Here is an 18,139-nt window from a genome sequence, read left to right as displayed (position 1 = left end):
ACAACAGCTTTATATTTGGAGGTAACCTCATTGCTTTTTTAGAAGTGTCGTTAAAAACATGAAAATCAGTTTTTAAGTATCCTATCAAATCTGTGTAAAGCTGACATATTTAATAGGTCTCATCTTTAGACACAAAACTTGTAAAAATTGATAGTGAACAGCCACTGCTTTATGCTTTAAAAATAAATAAATAAATAAAAAAAGTCAAATATAAGATAACAAAAATTTAAAATACGATTCAAAATGAAGAAAATCGTGATCGCCGCAAGGGGATCACAGATTACCCAATGGCAAAATAGCTGTCGCCTATTTTTTTGGAAAAGAAACTTTATTGTGTTTTTATCTTAGACGTCTTTAGCTGTTAATCCTGAGCTGTTCGGTACACAATTTCGCAGACATATTTAAATGCAGCTCAGACACATTCTGGTCCCGCAGTGGACTGATCGTTAAGACACGGTTCCCAGCAGATCACCGAAGTCAAGCATCACTGGCTACGGTCAGTGTGCGGGTGGGTGACCACTTGGATCAGTCTGCGTAGGGACCGAGGGTGTGCGGTATTGGTCCTCGTTAAACTGTGCTACCGTAAAGTGCTCGACTTCGCGCGCAGGTCGTCGGGCTACCGAAGCGGGGGTGCCATCCCCTCCACAGAGGATCAAAATTGTGACGGCATGTCTTCGGATCATCCTCCGGGATGTTTCCCAGACCGTCGCCAATAGCCCATTGTGCAGCTCTAGTGCGACGTAAATTAACAACAACAACAACAGACACATTCTGTGCAAATTCTTTTGATGACTGAATAGACATTGAACAGCCAATCGAGATCAATATTAACATTTTCGGATGGGTACAATGGTGTTTGATGGAGATTGTAAGCTGCATCAAATATCCGCTTCGGATGCACAAGTTCATGCATGAAATATGATTTGCAAGCTGGGCTTTTTTTTCAATTTTGCATGAACTATGAATCATTTATATTACGTGGAAGACAGTCTATGGTCTTGTGCAAGTTATTGGGTACGTTGACAATGGATCTTTTTATTCCTAACTGGTGATTAACACCCAGCTCTCGTATTTGCATGAAAGGGATTCGGAGAGTCACCATTCGTTCTTCTGTAGGGTTTAATTCTCTCAACCACTTTCGTACTTTTGTGAGGGACGGGCTTCATCTCTTGCGTTTGCGAACGGAATCCTTTCCTTTTTCCGTTTTTTTGTAACGTTTTAGGTATTCCCGTCTACGTTCCTTAACTTTTTCAGCCTCGGTAAGTTTAGGGCAGGGCATCGTTTTTTTCTTGCTTCAACTCTAACTTTTTTGACCGCTTCACAATCAGTTTGAATCCTCTTTATGTGTGATATTCCCCTGTAATAGTTTTGAAAACAATCTAGTTAGAACTGTAGATTAGAATTTCTGATTCTTAATTAAAATAATAAAAACAAAAAAAAAGCAAAAAAATCGTTCAAATTATGAAATTCTCTTTTATTCACATTTCAGGAAGTATTTACGGGATCTCTCTGGTCTCATATCTCAAAAATAAACTTACCAACTTAATGCATAACAAAATTAAAAGTGAAAAAAGGAATTCTAAGAAATTATCAAACAGTAGCGGTCGCCATAGCAACGCATGCACACTGTTTACTATTACTCTTGATTATTGTAGTTGAAAAGTGGGAACGCCATGAAATCCAAATCAAGACCCATTTTGTTAATGAGTGGAAGAAAAAAAACTGTCTAAATATCTAGAAAACGTAAATTTTTATAAAACAACGTATAATTCTTTTCTCTACTAAAAATGACCAACGTTGAATTGACTTGAAAAGAATAATAATTTTATCTCAGTTTTGTGTGACCCATGTGTGAGCCTTTCAGGATTAATTACAACGTGACAAAAGCAAATTTGAAAACAAATATAATGGTTGATATTTTTTTTCAATATATCCACTGACGTCAAACTTCATTACAAACTCTTCTAGATTTCATTTCCATCTCAGTAATGATTTCTTGTAAATACACAACGTAATTTCTAACAAAAGGGCACTATTTGGAAACATTATATTACCTAAACTACAAAATGAGAAATATTTAGCGATAAACTATTACAAAAGTTTTAACAATAAACAATTTAATAGGTAGAAATGTTTAGACACTATACAATAAAAAAGTCTGAAATATTTTAACAATAAACAATACAATGGTCAGATATAATTAAGCAATTCACCAAACTGAAATATTTTAATAAAGCAAACGAAAAAGGGGGAAAAAGGGAAGGAAATTGTAAGTGCGAAAAACATGATATTCTTTAGTAATTTGTAAACTGGCGCTCATAATAAAGATACATTTTATTTACTACATAAACACAACAAAAAATTTTATCTTAAAAATTGTTATTTGCGAACGTTTTATCAGAGTCCCTTGAAAACTAAAAAAGAGCCTTATTTTGCAATTCCTGTCATCGAACCTGTTTTTATCACATTTTCCTTATTAGCTGTGCATCTTCGAAACCATATTTGTCTTTTATCACATTTAAAATATAAACATCTTAGATTATTAAATAAATATTAGCCAAAGCCACAGCGAAAACTGCTTCAAATCAGTTTTCTTATCAGGTCTAACATAGAGATTTAACGAGAAAAAAGATCAAATTAAATGTGTTTTTTTATTAATTTTGGATCAAACTAAATATGGCAAGGAATGCCATATTTAGTTATGGCTGGAATTTCGAGTTTGAGATAGGTTGGAAAATTCATGCTCAAGTTTATGTTGAAATTTTAAAATTGAAATTCGAAAATTAATGAGTGTCTAATAAAATCTTTATATTCTTGATATTTATTAAATATCTTCTCTTTTTTTTCTCCGAACGGAAGACGTTTTATCTACAAGATAGTTCGTGAGATGTCAAACCTAGTTAAAACATTCTGATCAGACTAATAATTCCATTCCAAGTCATGGTTTTTTAGACCTGTATGCGACACGTTGATAAATCTTAGCTTCTCACATTTGCAAATAAAGGGTATAATGGAACTTTTCTGGAGTTAATTGCCATCTATCTCATAGTGATGGAAAAAATAAAGATAATTTTTTTTCAGAATTTTTTTCGTCTATCTCTGGGTCATTATTATGTTGTAAAACACTGTCGCTGCTGTGATACTTTTATTTATTGATCTACAAAAATTGCCATCTGATTGTGTTTCTTTTGCTGTCATTTGTGAATTTAGTCGAATCTCATCTCAAGTACATATTTACGGTAGTATTGTCAATACGCTAGGTAAACATTCCCAGCAGAATCAAAGTATTTTCTTTGTAATTAAATTATTTTATGTCTTTTAGAAATGTTATGATAATGAAGAACATTGGTTACAGTTGATATCCCAGATAGCAAAATAAGGTTTATTTTCACTCTGAAAAAACCAAAAAAGGGTTTTTATGCGGTTTACGTGTAAACCTTCTAACCTTAAAACGAGATCTGTGATAATCTGCTCTATTCTACGCACATTACTCAAATCCAAATCCTTGGAAAACAACCTTCTATATAAAAACCTTAAATCGAGGTTGAAAAAATCCTTGAATGAAGCTAATCTTAAGGTAAAAATAATATTAAATCTAGGTAATTATAAGGTTTCTTTTCGCAACATCGCTTATGCTCAGCTAAAATCCACCTTGTCAGGAAATTTTCAATGGACAAGGCAATTTGATCTTATAGCTTAGTGTGACGCCAGATAAAACGTCATTATGGACCTAATAAGTGACCATTTTACCTGAGTGGCAATATTTTTTAAAAAAGCTTTAAAAATAACTAGTGGTTTACACCCCCTGCTCGCTAACACTCGCCAACCCCCGAAAATTGCTACGCAATCTTATATGGTTTGCTTCGCAAACCAAGCTTGCTTCGCTCGATACTAACTTAGGTACATTGCAAATGCACAAAATTCTAAGAATTCAAAACAATCATTCAAATTCATATAAAAACTTTTTTTAAAAAAAAAATTACATCTTTTTAGTAAATGCTAAGTCATTAAAATAAATTTGAATTCAAATAAATGACATGTCATTCGTTAAACCTATTAGAAATGTACTATAGTATAATCAAATAAATTCGTAATATATAAATTCGCGAAAAAAAGCGCTTTCGACGAAATACTAAAATAGAGATCTATCGACAAAGACTACTCACTTCTGCCCAGTTTAATAGTATGAGATTGCCGCAGCTGATGCTCTCTGGTTATTTCAGTTTCGTTTTTAAAAGCGCTATATGTTGAGCCACCTCAGCTAGATTTGGCATGTGGCAAGGTTGCCGCAAGGTTACATGCTTTCTGGGTATGTGTTGATCAATAATACGAAAATAATCGTGGTTGCGAAGATAATCTTACGCCAACAACGTTGGTTCTGATGTTAACTAGTGAAAAAGGTTAAGATGAGTCAATGATGAAACCCAAAGAGCAAATGCCTAATGCTTTTTTTTATGCTGTTTTCCAGTGCTTCTGCAAACTGTACCTTTAGAGCAGCAGTTTCGAGAAAATATTTTACAGAACACTAGGGTTCTGGGGAATCAAAGGAATAAAAGGTTCTGAAAGTTAGGATTTTTTTTCCTAACCATTTGTAATTTTAAAAACATAATTAAAGTTTTATCCAAGTAACTACAGTTTATTTATAAAATATTTCTGTCATTGTTATGAAATTAGCTAAAATTGAAATGCTTGCGAAGAAAGAAAAGCAAAACTTCAAAAATTATACTTCTCTAATGATGTATTGAAAGAGCTGATGACGCTATAAATTTTTGAAAATTTGCATTAGAATCTCACGTCAAATTTTTCAAATTAAAATAAAAATTTCATTCAAAATTTTCAATTCAAATTTTAAAAAGAAGAATATTTTTTGATAACCATTTTCAACGTTTATTTTCGCCCTTTTTCATTTCATCGGAACCTAGACGTTTAGTTACATATTTCAGCTCATTCACTTTTAATTTATACCTACACCAAAATTAGATTAAAAACTAGATTAGATGCTGCTCAAGTGTTGGGAATTCAACTGCCTGTTAGTATACTCAATTTTAAGACAAATTTATAAAACATTACAATGAAAATTTTTTATTCCTCTCATTCATTCAATAATCTCAAAATAATTTATTGTGCTTCGTTGATACCTTTACTATTGTTAAGGAATTTTATTCATTAAATAATGAAGTTTCGCCGAAAGAGGGTTGATCAGTTGGGGCTCCATTCCTGAAAAAGATTTGGGACCGTTGTCTTAAAGTTTGCTTGTCTTTATATTTTGTTAAGGCTAAAGCAGGGTAATATGTTGGTCATACTATTATCGAACATTCAATTGCTAAGTCAATGGTCGAACCACTTACATTTTTTTCGTATAAGAGAAATCAAACAAAAGATCCGACTTCCAAATATCATTTCTGATAACTTTCTTAGTGATTATTATAAAATTTAATTTTAAATAATGACAATTTTGTTCATGATATAAATATTCATAATAATAAATTTTATATAACTAATAAGGATTAGTAATAATAACAAATTAAATAATAGTAATAGAAATAATAATTGACTTACTCTTAGCTATAAGAAATTAATACTTTTAATTCGAATTTCTTTTATTTTTTCTCTAAAGATATTTTCTGAAAAGTTACATGATGAAAATTGAGATGTCTTTAAAGATTTGTGTCTATATTAGATATCAAGAAAGTTTGTGTGAAAAAATAATAGTTTAATCACTGTTTGGGCAATAAATTAGATGTCCTAAATTATTACAACCAATGTGAAACAGAATACTTTTTTTTACAAATTTTTCATTCCCTTGAGAATAAAGTTCCATTTAATACAATAAGGAATTGTGCAATTATGTTACATTAAAAGGAAAAAAAAGTGTTTCAAAGTAACCTCAGAATACGGTTTCTGTATGTCTTCATTTCTTTTAAAAATTTCTCATAGTACGTAAAATAAAATGTGAAGTAACGTTAAACACCCGAATCAGTAGCAGCGGTTTTTTAATATAAAAAGAAATGCAGGGCCCTGATGAAATAGCATCTTTAATCATTCGTGTTTTAAAAAAAGAAAGTTATACTGCATTTAAATTTTTTTGACACTTGTTTCTTCTTTGTGATCTTTTGAAGAATAAAACAAAATGTTAACATTTTAGCCTTTGGAAATGAATAAAACGCAAGGAAGGTGAGGAATTATACAGTTTTATTTCAATTTCAAATTTAAAAATATACAGTTCTTATTTGATCGCATATTAATTAATCTTGTATTTTAATAAAATGAAATAATTTTCGTTAAACTTACAAAGGAACATTCTTCGGTGATTAGGGGAAATTCCGTTGTAAGTTGAAGATATCTACTGCCTAATTAATATAGATTTTTTTTTCGATTTTAGAATAGTCTTCGTTCTTCGTTTCGTTTACGGCGTTCTTCTCGCAATACACTAAAAACAACAAAAAAAAAGACGCTAAAAAAGTGAAGCGTTGGTACAAGTGACAGCCATAGTATGACATTTTTTATTGTTTCTAACCAACCACCTTTTTCTTTTCCCTCATTCGTAGTTTCCTCTCCTTTATCATCCACTAAAGATTCCTTTCCATCGCCTTCACCCGAGATTGGAACTTCATCGAGATGCAACGTCTGGTCTCTTCTCTTCAGTTCTTTTAACAATTTATTATGGAATGCATTTAGATGACTTTCGAACGCATTTTTGAGTCCTTCATCAATATCTCTTATTTTAGCTAAAACTCCACTTTTAAAGTTTTCATTTTCCGCTCTTAACCTGCTGACAATGTCTGCCATCTGCTCTGTTCCAAGGTCATGAATTTCAGCTAAAAATTCTCTTTTAAAGTTTTCATTTTCCGTTCTTAATTTGTTATTAAAGTCTTCCATCTGTTTTGTTCCAACTTCAGGAATAGATTCTAAGGGTAAAGATTACCATGTTACAATATTTCAATAATTTATTCAAATGAGTAAAAATATTTATGTATCGTACGGAAACTAAAAATCAGTAAATATCCTGAATAACCTTCGATTTACTGATCGGATTTTCACACACTAGGACTAGCTTTCATCGGTTAGAGGTCTTAATTTTAAAGATATTAAAAGATAAGTACCGACGTTATTTTTGGGTACAAAATCAGATGCAAAAATGTTATTTTGAATGAGCAAACATTTTAGCCTTTGAATTCGTGTTTCTGACCCTCATGTAAGGGAAACCATGATCTCGAAAATATAGTTTCAATAGTTGAGGTTACAGAGCAGTTAAAAGTGTTGACCTCTTAATGTTAATATCCTTTTTTGTCTATTTCGCTATTTTTCAAGATAAGTGAATCGAAATTTTTGTTTGTAAACAAATTTAAAATTTGCTTATCTAAAAATAATTTTAAATAAAAGTACTACTAATGCTATGCTAATGTATACATGACACTCGCATTTCTGATTTCTTGGTGGACGGAGGTGATCTGTGGGGTCACAAAGTCCTCCGTCTTCACATAACAAATTATTCCTTTGGGGGTACTGAACTGGAGATAGATCGTTCTCTGGTTCAAATCAAAATTACGATCTGTGGATGAATCATTCCTATAAACGGGTGGGGCGTATGAGTGAGGCAGAAGTTGATTGATACACATTTTTCTTATTGCATCGAAAACATTAAATTATCACAATAAGTTGGGTAAAACATAAAAAAATATATAATACGCACTTCTAAGCAAAGTGAGTTGAATGCATAGCAGAGTAAGAGTCACAACAAAACCGAAGATGAATAATTCTTTCCCTCTGCAAAGGCGAGAAACACTATTGACAATCAACCAATCTTTAATTTCTAGAGAGGCAGGTCTTGGTTGAGATGCACTAAAAACAAAATAATATAAGAGAATTTTTCGCACTCTTTTTAACATAAAAAAATAAAGAAATAATCTTAATTTTGAATTATGAATTTTCGCTGAGCGACTGTAAGCTATAAAACTGCTACTTTTCTAAGCAAACAGGGTTAGCCTGAAAAATTTACTGTTTCAAAGGACTATTTAATCACAAGTGTCAGACTAATTGAATCGTGATGGCTCAGGGGATAGAGCATTCACCTTCCATTCGGGGGCGGATCCTGAAACTTTTCCTGGGGGGGGGCGCAGATTTCCCCCCCCCCAATTAATTTTTTTTATAATTTTTTTTTAAAATATTTAAAAGAAAGAAAAAACTGGAGTTTTTATTGCTAGTCTTCTCATTTATTTTTTTTTCATAATCAACAATAGAACAATACATAAATAATTCAAGTATTCAAAATCTTTAAATAATAAATGTAATGCGTTTTTTAGAAACTTTGGCAAAGCTGTCAATAATTTTTTCAACATCCAAATCAATTTCTAGATGAATGTTTAATAATGCGAGTCCATTTAATCGTTCTTGATTTTGAGTTGCTCTAAGCCAAGTTTTGAGACGTCGAAGAGTTGAAAAGTAACGTTCTGCTGTTGCTGCTCTAACTGGCAGAGTTATTAAAATTATCAACAACATATTAATTGATGGGTACAAATCGATGTCACAGTCATTAATAATCTTGGAAAGATCGTTGGGCACTTCAAGTCCTGCTTCTCTTTCACGCTGCCATTTCGAAAAATCGATATTTCCGACCTACATAGGTGTATATGAACCTTTAAATAATTTTTAAAATATTTTATTTCCTTTGTAAACTGTTAAAAAATTTTTTTATGATTTTCTTTCAATTTTTTTAAAATTTGACCCCTATGACACCCCCCGCGCTGGATCCACCACTGCTTCCATTGAGGTGAACCGGGTTCGAATCCCAGCGGTGGCTGGTCGATATGAATCCACCTCCGGCTCACACCGACCACAGCGTGTGACGTGAAACATCCTCAGTTTTAAACAGCTCTTGTGTTAGAGTCCCCTTGCCGTCAGGCTAACCATGAGAGGTTCTCGTGGTCTTCCTCTCCATGTAACGCAAATGTGGGTTTGTTTCGTAATTTCTCCCAATACTTCATTCAGGAGTTTGCTTGTCTTCTGGATTGGGTTCGAAATTACAAAGGCTACGATATTTGTGGAGTTGAACATTAGTAGTCGTAAACCCAAAAAATTGGGTCGGCTGTTTAACGACGGTTATAAAATAAAAATTTAATAAAAAGTGTCAGACTAAGGACACATACTCACTGGATTACGCTACAACTGTTTTTTTGTGAGCAACCTTAGACTTCCGGTACAGTATTTTCATCCCAATAGCTAACCTGTTCAATCGAAACACGTTAAATAACATTTTTCTTTTAAGGTATTTAATAACAGCAGTTCATACAATGTTTTTATTTTAGGTATTTAAACTTAGTCTTTCACAAGTTAACTTTGGTATACATTATCCTTTTCCTTCAAAATTTGGCATTTGAGTATAACAAGTGTATTCTTAACAAAATTTGAGCGAGGGTTACGTCATCTTTGTCCTTCAAGAGTTGGAATTTGGGTACATTTGGGCTGGACGGAACTTGTTTACAATTAGTATCGTGTACTGGGAAACTAATCAAACAGGCAAACTTTGATGTTTCGTAGTATGTACCAGGAATCTATGTGAATCTATATATCTTTCCACACATCACCCATCTTAGTATGTTGTCACGGAAAAGTCTTTTGAAACTGCATGAACTAATTGTGTTTTCCCCGTCGATTGCATACTAATATGTGTGGTTTAATGTACATTGAAATCAGTTGTATATTTCATACAGAACTTATTTTAAGCTACGGCCATTAAAGATGTATTTGTGGAAAATTTATTCCCAAATTTAAAAAAAAAATGAAAAGATGTAAAAAAAAAGTTGCTTTTACCTTTCTTGGTCCACTTTTTTATTTTCATTCAATACATGTGTCTCACTCATTGCTGTCACACTATCACATTCAATGCATCCGTCAGACTAAATGTAAAAAAAATATTGAGAAAAACATATTCGTATCAAATAAAGGATATCCAGAAAAAATAGAGAAAAAGGGGGATACTTTTAAAAGAAGGATGTAGCTTTGAAATTCTAAGCTGCTTTTTATTGACCCATTTGCAAAATGGGTCTTAGTTTGGATATGATGGCGTGCGCACACTTTTCAACTGTGTTCAAGAGCAATAGAAATAGTGCGCATGCGTCGTCATTGCATGCTGTTTTTCTGATTATTTTCACTAGCAGGCATTTTTAATGTATTTACATAATAATAATTTAAAGTATTCTTAGATTCTTTGTATTATTAACGTATAATTACTGGCTTGACGGTGATTATAATATAAATATGAATGCTGAAGAAAAGTATTTTGTGACCTTTTGAAACACGTACATAGGCAAGATTTGAAAACCAATCCGGCGACAAACCTCGATTGAGACAGTTTTTGCAACGCATGATCTGAAATGTTGTAGCGATTAACGTATTCAATCCAGGAAAAAAAAGCATTTGACCAATGATCGTGTTAAAGTGATCTAAAAAATAATAAATTCAGTGGCGCAACAGCCCATAAAGGGCCAAGGCCTTCTGCGCCCAAAGCCTACTGTGCCATCCAGAAAGAAAAAGCATTTGACTAATATGGGTAACCAATGATCGTAATAAGTCGATCACAACATTTTTTTATAATCTTTTTGTTTTTATATATTTTTTAAAATTTCTTTTTACCTATTTTCCCTTCAAGCATCCGGTATTTTTATGTCCAGTATTTTTCCCTTCGCCCTTCAGAAAAACCTAAAAAGTTTAAATCAATAAAAATTCATGGCTGATAGTTTGGCGTCAACACTTTTTAAATCATGAAATAAGCATGCATTTGTGTAAAAATGTCCATAAAAGGACTTAACGCGAAAAATAACATTTACGGTTTTGCCTACCACACCTTAAATGATGAACGAAATCGCTTTATATCAATAGAAATGTAAAAAAATGAGATACGAAAAATCATTATCAACCAGCATATTTGTCTAGGGAAAATAATATAAGTATCATAAAAAGGGAGTGTTATTTTAAAATGAACTAGTCATTTTCAATTCCTCTTTTGTAATGATGTATCTTGTGAGGAGCTGGTCATAGATTCAGAAAATGTAATTTTTATTTCCTAAAATGAGAAATTACAGCACCTAAAATACTGTGATCGAAAGTTGCGCGGAACAAGCAGCATACGTACTGTAGATTCTATTATATCTGTAGGTCGTTTGTAGTACTATTTTTAAAAAAAAAATGCAGTGTAATAATTGCTACACAAAACAAAGATCACCGTAATAATATGTATATGTGTTTTTTGGTTGCGTAATTATTTAATTTTTCGTTTAGAACTGTATTAATTGTATTAACTATCGCCATGAACTGTATTAACCCTATAATGTGTCATTTCTATCCGCACTTGTAGTGTTAACCCTAGTTCGAATTAATCATAATATGCTTGATTTACAAGTCATTTTCTTTAAGAATTAGTCTACGTATGCCACCTGAATTTCTGATTTTTACTTGATATTGTTATCGTTAAAAACAATTTACTGATTCTTATGTGTAATATATCTTACTGATAACAAACACGGTGGTTGGTGTTGGCTGCTTTACACCAAGTAGTGTAAAAGAACATTCTAGATGTATCACAGCACCCAGAACAGCCTTGGGTTGTGGACAGGTCTTTGCAACGAAGCCATTATAACTCTAAAGAGTAGTCATGTTGAGACTGCATTTTCAAAGCAGTTTGTCATCAATAAATGATTTAAAAAGAATTTGTAGTTTACTATTTTTTTAAATAAATAATTGAAGGCAACTACTAAATAACGGTTCTTCTAACACTGGCTAAAAAAACGACTTAGAAGAAAGTAAACTCAAACTTTTTAAAAATATTAACTAAAACTAATTATTTTCAATTATTACATAAAAAAAATAAAAGTTTCAATTTTTAGCATATTTTCACTTACATATTTTTCCTTATACATTTTTATAACTATACATCTATATGTACTTATACATTTACTTATACATTTTTGCTTATACATTTTTATCCTATCTATGGCATGAAAGACATTCTATTTATGATGTATAACCTCATATATAGGATGTTCTTCGTAGAATATTTTTGCAGTAATAAGAAAGACAACCAGACTCAAGTGATAAGATATTGACGAGCCATATAACAGTCCAAAAAGTTATTTGAACCAAATTACTTACTTTTCTTATGATTTATCATTATAATAAAACGTTTCTATTAATGAAGGTAAAATTTTGACAATCGCTTTCAAAAACAAAAAAAATTCATCCTTTTAAGGGATGCGAAATTTTGTCGTATATACTGAAAGTTGAAATTCCGAAGAGTAAATTCTTTTACTAGAATTTAAAAATATATGCAAAGCGCTGTTATTATGGTGGTGATACGGGTAGAATCCATTTCCTGTATACTTCTAGGTCGAGGTTATGATCCCCTGAACTAAAAGCAAGATGCAAGATTGGATTGACTTTTTGAATAGAGCCTTCCGGAGATTAGGGAGCATGGTGCGGAGGCCGATCATTTGCCTTCTGATCAAAACTCTAGTGTTCGTATGCGCAAGTATTGTCTTCGGTTTATTATTCAGGATAAAGTCCAGCGACGTATTAGAGTAGCACCAATCAGATGTTCCAAAGCGATCAAACTCTTACAAAACAGGTGAACAGTGCATCATTACACTTACAGAAAAATAGGTGTAATTTATCATTCGAAAATTAGTTTAATATTTTTTGTTAGTTTGTATGTCTTTGAAAAAGTCTTTGTTGATCGGAGTTTATAGTTATGTAGATAAAATACAATGTAGATATTCAAAAGTTCATAGTTAGAATGAAAAGTTCAATCATAATAAAAGATGTGAATGCTAATAGTTTTACAAAAAATTTTGTTTGCCCTGGTGCAAATATGTTACCAAATTAGCATCTAAGCACAGTCAAATAAGTTTTAAAATGATAAAAATATTTGTTTGTTTAATTAAGGAGAAAATTCTTTATTATAAAGTAATTCATATAGAGAAAAGAAACCTTTATTTTGAGTTACAGTGAGTAAGCTTATTGCTTATTTTATATCCCTTTGCGTAAGAATTTCGTAAAAAGTAAAACTTTCCCTGACAATTAAATATTTAACTTACTATTTCTTCGGTAATTATTCCAATTCTAGAGTCACTTACGAATTCTGATTCTTTTTCAGGTTCGTTATGTCTAAAAGATCTTTGGATAATAGGGCTTGATGAAAGAGCCATTTTGGAATACTTCTTCCATGCCATTTCTTTGCCTCTTTTTACTTTAACCATATTTCCTGTGCTACAGCTTCTCCTTTTAGATTCTATTTTTTGGATCCGATATCTTTCATGTAATCTGGATCAAAGAAATACATATGTACTCTTATAGTACAAAATTAGGACATGTTGCTCATGTAGCATTTTTAATAATAAATAATTTTTAAAATCTCTGGACACTTTTACAAAAGTTAAAAATTTTAAACAATTAAAAAACAGTCTATAACTATAATGTAAAGGTAAAGCAGTCTTTTTAAAGTTTTTCTCAAAATATGGTAAACATTTAAAGCTTATTTCTAAAATGAAGAGAAAAAAATTTAAAAATCAAGTATGAAATGATCAGAATAACTTTGAAGTTATTCTCAGAATATGCATTAACGCTAATTTTATGTATACATATTTTTAAAATAATATTAATAAACTGCATATTGGATGCATTTTGGGAGTTTCAAAAATGTGGCGATGATTTGGCCGACTGACGGACATTTTTAAAACACCATTTGCTGCCTTTTGCCCTGTCATTCATAGTGTGTAGTACACAACACAACTACATAATACATTACACACTGTACAGTACTAAAACATTGGACCACTTGGAATAATTTTTTATCCAATTTTCGGATCTTTACGTTCCAGGACAAACTTAATGGTTAAAGGGGTGATCTCAACCATGCTAACTATTTACTGCAGACGTTAGTTTAAGTCACAAAATTAGACACAAACGCGTACTTTGTCTGAATAAACATACCTTTAATTCCAAGGATTCGAATTTCTGACATCCAAAATATATGGTCCCAATAGTTTAGGTAAGAGAGCGGTACAAATTTTGAACTACTATTACATGAATTTAATACTAATTTAATTTTTTTGCGTATTTCACTATAACTCGTAAACTTTTGAAGCAACTAAAAACAATTTTGCACACAATTTTAAAATTTGTTTGTCCAAAGATAATTCCAAGTAAAAAAAAAAAAGTATTTTTTCTTATATTTCGTTTAATAATATTAGAAAAATTTTCAAAGATACATCATTTTAAAACTTCATATTTTGCATGGAAAAACACAAAACTTAAGCGAAATCGGTAAAATAGTTTGAGAAATCAAATTTTTCAAACATGACTTCGATAACTTTTATTTATAGCAGCCATTTCCATTAATTTATCACGCTACAATTCTTTGACGATATAAATACAAAAACAATCATTTTAGTAAACTAATTACAATTATCACAAAATAATTATAAATATTTTGACACTTTCCGAACCTACTTCTCTTAACAAAGATTATATGCAGTTTTGGATGCTTCAACTTAGCGAAAGCTTATTTAAGAACTATTTACATTAAAATTTCTCTTTTTTTTCCTGGTTAGTATATTTCAATTAATATCAATTTAGAATTTGAAATGAAACAAAATAAATGTTTATTCACAATAGGCCCAATCACACTATTAAATTGATTGACTTTTTAGTTATTACCAAATTAATAACTAATACACGAAATTGCATTTTTCTGTTATAAATTTCCTGATAATAAGTCTGTTTATCATAATATTTATATTTAATAGTAAAAAAATATTTATAATTGATTTCTTTACGCGAATTATAAATATTTTTATAACCATTTTTTTTTTACAATAAGCAGCCACTTGTATTATAGTAGAGAGTTTTTCATACTCTGCATTTAAAACTATCGCAAAACTTAAGCAACTCGTGTTTAAATTCTTTTATTAAAAACCTCAACATTACACTAAAACCAAATAAGAGCTGCAAAGCATTTATTAAACTAATTAAAATTATCACAAAATAGTTATGAAATAAATTGATTATTTTCGAACCTATTTTTCTTCAACAAAGATAATGTGCAGTTTTGGATGTTTCAACCAGCAAAAGCTTATTTAAAAACTATTTACATTAAAATTTCTCTCTTTTTTTCTTGGTTAGTATATTTCAATTAACATCAATTTAGAAATTGAAATGAGACAAAATAAATGTTTATTCTTAAATAGGTCCAAGCACACTATTACATTGATTGACTTTTTAGTAATTATTAAATCAATAGTTACTATTATCTAATACACAAAATTGCATTTTTCTGTTATAAATTTCCTGATAATAAGTCTGTTGATCATAATATTTATAGTTAATAGTAAAAAAATATTTATAATTGATTTCTTTACGCGAATTATAAATATTTTTATAACCATTTTTTACAATAAGCAGTCACTTGTATTATAGTGGAGTGCTTTTCATAAACTGCATTTAAAACTATTGCAAAACTAATGCAATTCATGCTTAAATTCTTTTATTAAAAACTTCAACATTACAGTAAAACCAAGTAAACGCTGCAAAACATTTATTAAATTAATTAAAATTATCACAATATAATTATAAAATAAATTGATTATTTTCGAATCTATTTTTCTTCAACAAAGATAATGCGCAGTTTTGGAGGTTTCAACTTGCAAAAGCTTATTTAAAAACTATTTACATTAAAATTTCTCTTCTTTTTCCTTGGTTAGTATATTTCAATTAACATCAATTTAAAATTTGAAATGAGATAAAATAAATGTTTATGTTTATTCACAAATAGGCCCATTCACACTATTAAATTGATTGACTTTTTAGTAATTACTAAATCAATAGTTACTATTATCTAATACACAAAATTGCATTTTTCTGTTATAAATTTCTTGATAATAAGTTTGCTTATTATAATATTTATATTTAATAGTAAAGAAATATTTATGATTGATTTCTTTACACGAATAATAAATATTTTTACAACCATTTTTTTACAATAGGCAGCCACTTGGATTACAGTAGAGTGTTTTGCATAAACTGCATTTAAAACTATTGCGAAACTAATTCAACTCTTGCTTAAATTGTCTAATTAAAAACCTCCACATAAAAGTAGATCCAAATAAATGCTGCATAATACTTACAAGAGCAAAATATAACATCTAACTTTCTATTATTTTATTTATTTTATTGAAATTACATACATTTGCTGACTTGCGTGCTCAATATATAGGCTTATAAGTCATTGTCAAGTAGAAAATACAGATAGAACAATTCAGAGAAAGACATCACAAAGAATACATCCAGGGTTACGGCGGGATTCGAACCCGCTACCTCCACGCTTAACAGAGCGTTTGGACCGGCGATACCGCTCGGCCAGGGAGGCCCCGCTCTAACTTTCTAGGAGAGCAATGAGGGTTTTATTTAATTGGAATTACATACATTTGCAGGATTGTGTGCTCAATTCAGGCTTATAAACTTAAGTTAAATAAAAGGACAAATAGCACAATACAGAGGGCAGCACGAAGATACATCCAGGGTAACAGCGTGATTGGAACCGGCTACCTCCATGCTTTGCACAGCGTTTGGCGGGTGATACCCCTCGGTCAGCTAGCACCCAATGAGGGTTTTTGTTGTTCATCTGTAATCGAAGAATGACGGTTGCAACCCCTAACATCGGGGTGAACAGAGCAGTGTATAGCAGTGTCTACTCAGCGCTCGATTTGTTGTGGATTCAACTCTGAGCTGCACCGCGTTAATAATACCAATACCTGCTAATCTCTTGGCTTACCAAAGCTGAGTAATCACATCTGTTTGTAATCCCATCTGGCGAGAAACAAGGAGTTTTCCTTACAAGAATATACATGTTCATAGTTCTGATTGTTTTGCTAAGGAGAATGAATGCTTTTCTAAGCATTTGTTGGTAAGCCAGAAAGTCGTAACTCTCAGTTCTGACTTATTGCCTATGGAAACTGAGATAAAGTCCAATTCGCTTAAGGTTTCAACAGTTTTTATGATACGATTAATTTTTCTTAAAAGTTATTTTCTTATATTTTTGAAAACAAAAAGATGCAATGAAAAAAAATTGAGATACGCCTTTTTTACTTACGACGGCAGTATAGTAGTTGATTGCTCATTGATAAATTTTCAGTTGGCAAGTATGTGACTTGATGTTAGTTTAGACATATCTATATTGCTAATAATAGGTCAATTCAGAGAAGAAGCTCCCCTGCTTTGGTATCCCTACGACCTACATGAGAAATCGAGCACAACAAGGACTGATATCACGCACCTTCGGTAACTATGGAGGCTGATCAAAGTGATCACCCACCAGCTTACTGACTTAAAATATTGAAGGGATAAGTAGTCCCCAAAATAATTGCAATTGTCCCCAAAACCTAACCAGTTTCAAATATCTTCACTAATAAATATAAGTTGAGTTTAAGGCAAACATACCAACGCATTTCTTGACAAAGTATTCTCACCAAATACAGAATCTTACTTTTCAGAACTTGCAAATTTTATAAGCTTCTATTCTGAAAGACGAAAATGATCAATACATGTTTCCGATTCATCAAATTCAGCCTCGCATATTGCTTCATCAACAGCACAAAGATTATCTCTGATTTTCATTTTAGTGTCTTATCAATAATAATAACTCTTAACAAATGTAATTTCGGGAGATTAAATCAATGAAATTGTATATTAGCTCAAATGATGCTTCTCGGATAAATTACAATAGCAAACTATTCATTTATCACATTAAACTCTAAAAATACTTGGATTCAGTAGTATAATAATCAACTCCCAACATTGAAGCTTTTAGAACACCAAAAGCAATGAACGGAAGCTAATTCTTGATGAGATGAACTAATTTTTGATAGTTGTTTCGTATACCGTGAGTTTTATCCATATTACGTCAACCATAGTTATCTATAATGGATCAGTACTTAAGCCATTGTGGATTATCTAAAAATAAGCTATTGAAAACGTCTAGTATACGACGATATTTAATCCACGATGTCTAATGAATCATAAGGATGAATTCTGGTAGTCTACTGGATGAATTGTGCTGTTTGGTGAGGATGATCCGAAGACACAAAATTTT

The 18,139-nt window shown here is 31.2% G+C and overlaps 1 protein-coding gene across 5 annotated transcripts; it reads right to left on the bottom strand.

Annotated features, from left to right (window-relative positions):
- Nucleotides 1–6,174: 6,174 nt before the first annotated feature.
- Nucleotides 6,175–16,639, bottom strand: LOC107443900 (uncharacterized). Of its 5 annotated transcripts, none has more exons than XM_071179005.1 (5): nt 16,423–16,639; nt 13,128–13,338; nt 9,811–9,896; nt 7,694–7,842; nt 6,175–6,908 (listed from the first exon to the last, which is right to left on the bottom strand). In XM_071179005.1, exons 2-5 carry the CDS (start codon nt 13,248–13,250, stop codon nt 6,379–6,381), a joined length of 888 nt encoding a protein of 295 aa, XP_071035106.1. In that variant the 5' UTR covers nt 13,251–13,338; nt 16,423–16,639; the 3' UTR covers nt 6,175–6,378. The 5 variants fall into 5 exon arrangements, with proteins under 5 accessions (XP_071035106.1, XP_071035103.1, XP_071035105.1 ...); XM_071179002.1 differs by lacking the exon at nt 16,423–16,639 and adding an exon at nt 16,176–16,205 and having other exon boundaries at nt 13,128–13,314; XM_071179004.1 differs by lacking the exon at nt 16,423–16,639 and adding an exon at nt 13,984–14,002 and having other exon boundaries at nt 13,128–13,314.
- Nucleotides 16,640–18,139: the final 1,500 nt, after the last annotated feature.

Source organism: Parasteatoda tepidariorum, chromosome 3, assembly GCF_043381705.1.
Source record: "Parasteatoda tepidariorum isolate YZ-2023 chromosome 3, CAS_Ptep_4.0, whole genome shotgun sequence".
Lineage (NCBI taxonomy): Eukaryota > Metazoa > Arthropoda > Arachnida > Araneae > Theridiidae > Parasteatoda > Parasteatoda tepidariorum.
The sequence above is the reverse complement of the archived record's forward strand: the minus strand, read 5'-3'. Positions and strand labels throughout refer to the sequence as shown.

Coding starts and splice junctions, on each gene's coding strand:
- LOC107443900 (XM_071179005.1), bottom strand. CDS start 13,250: ATGGTTAAAGTAAAAAGAGGCAAAGAAATGGCATGGAAGAAGTATTCC. Junction 9,897..13,127: donor CTGAAAAAGAATCAGAATTC/GTAAGTGACTCT, acceptor TTTTACATTTAG/TCTGACGGATGCATTGAATG. Junction 7,843..9,810: donor AAAAAAGTGGACCAAGAAAG/GTAAAAGCAACT, acceptor TTTTGTTTTTAG/TGCATCTCAACCAAGACCTG.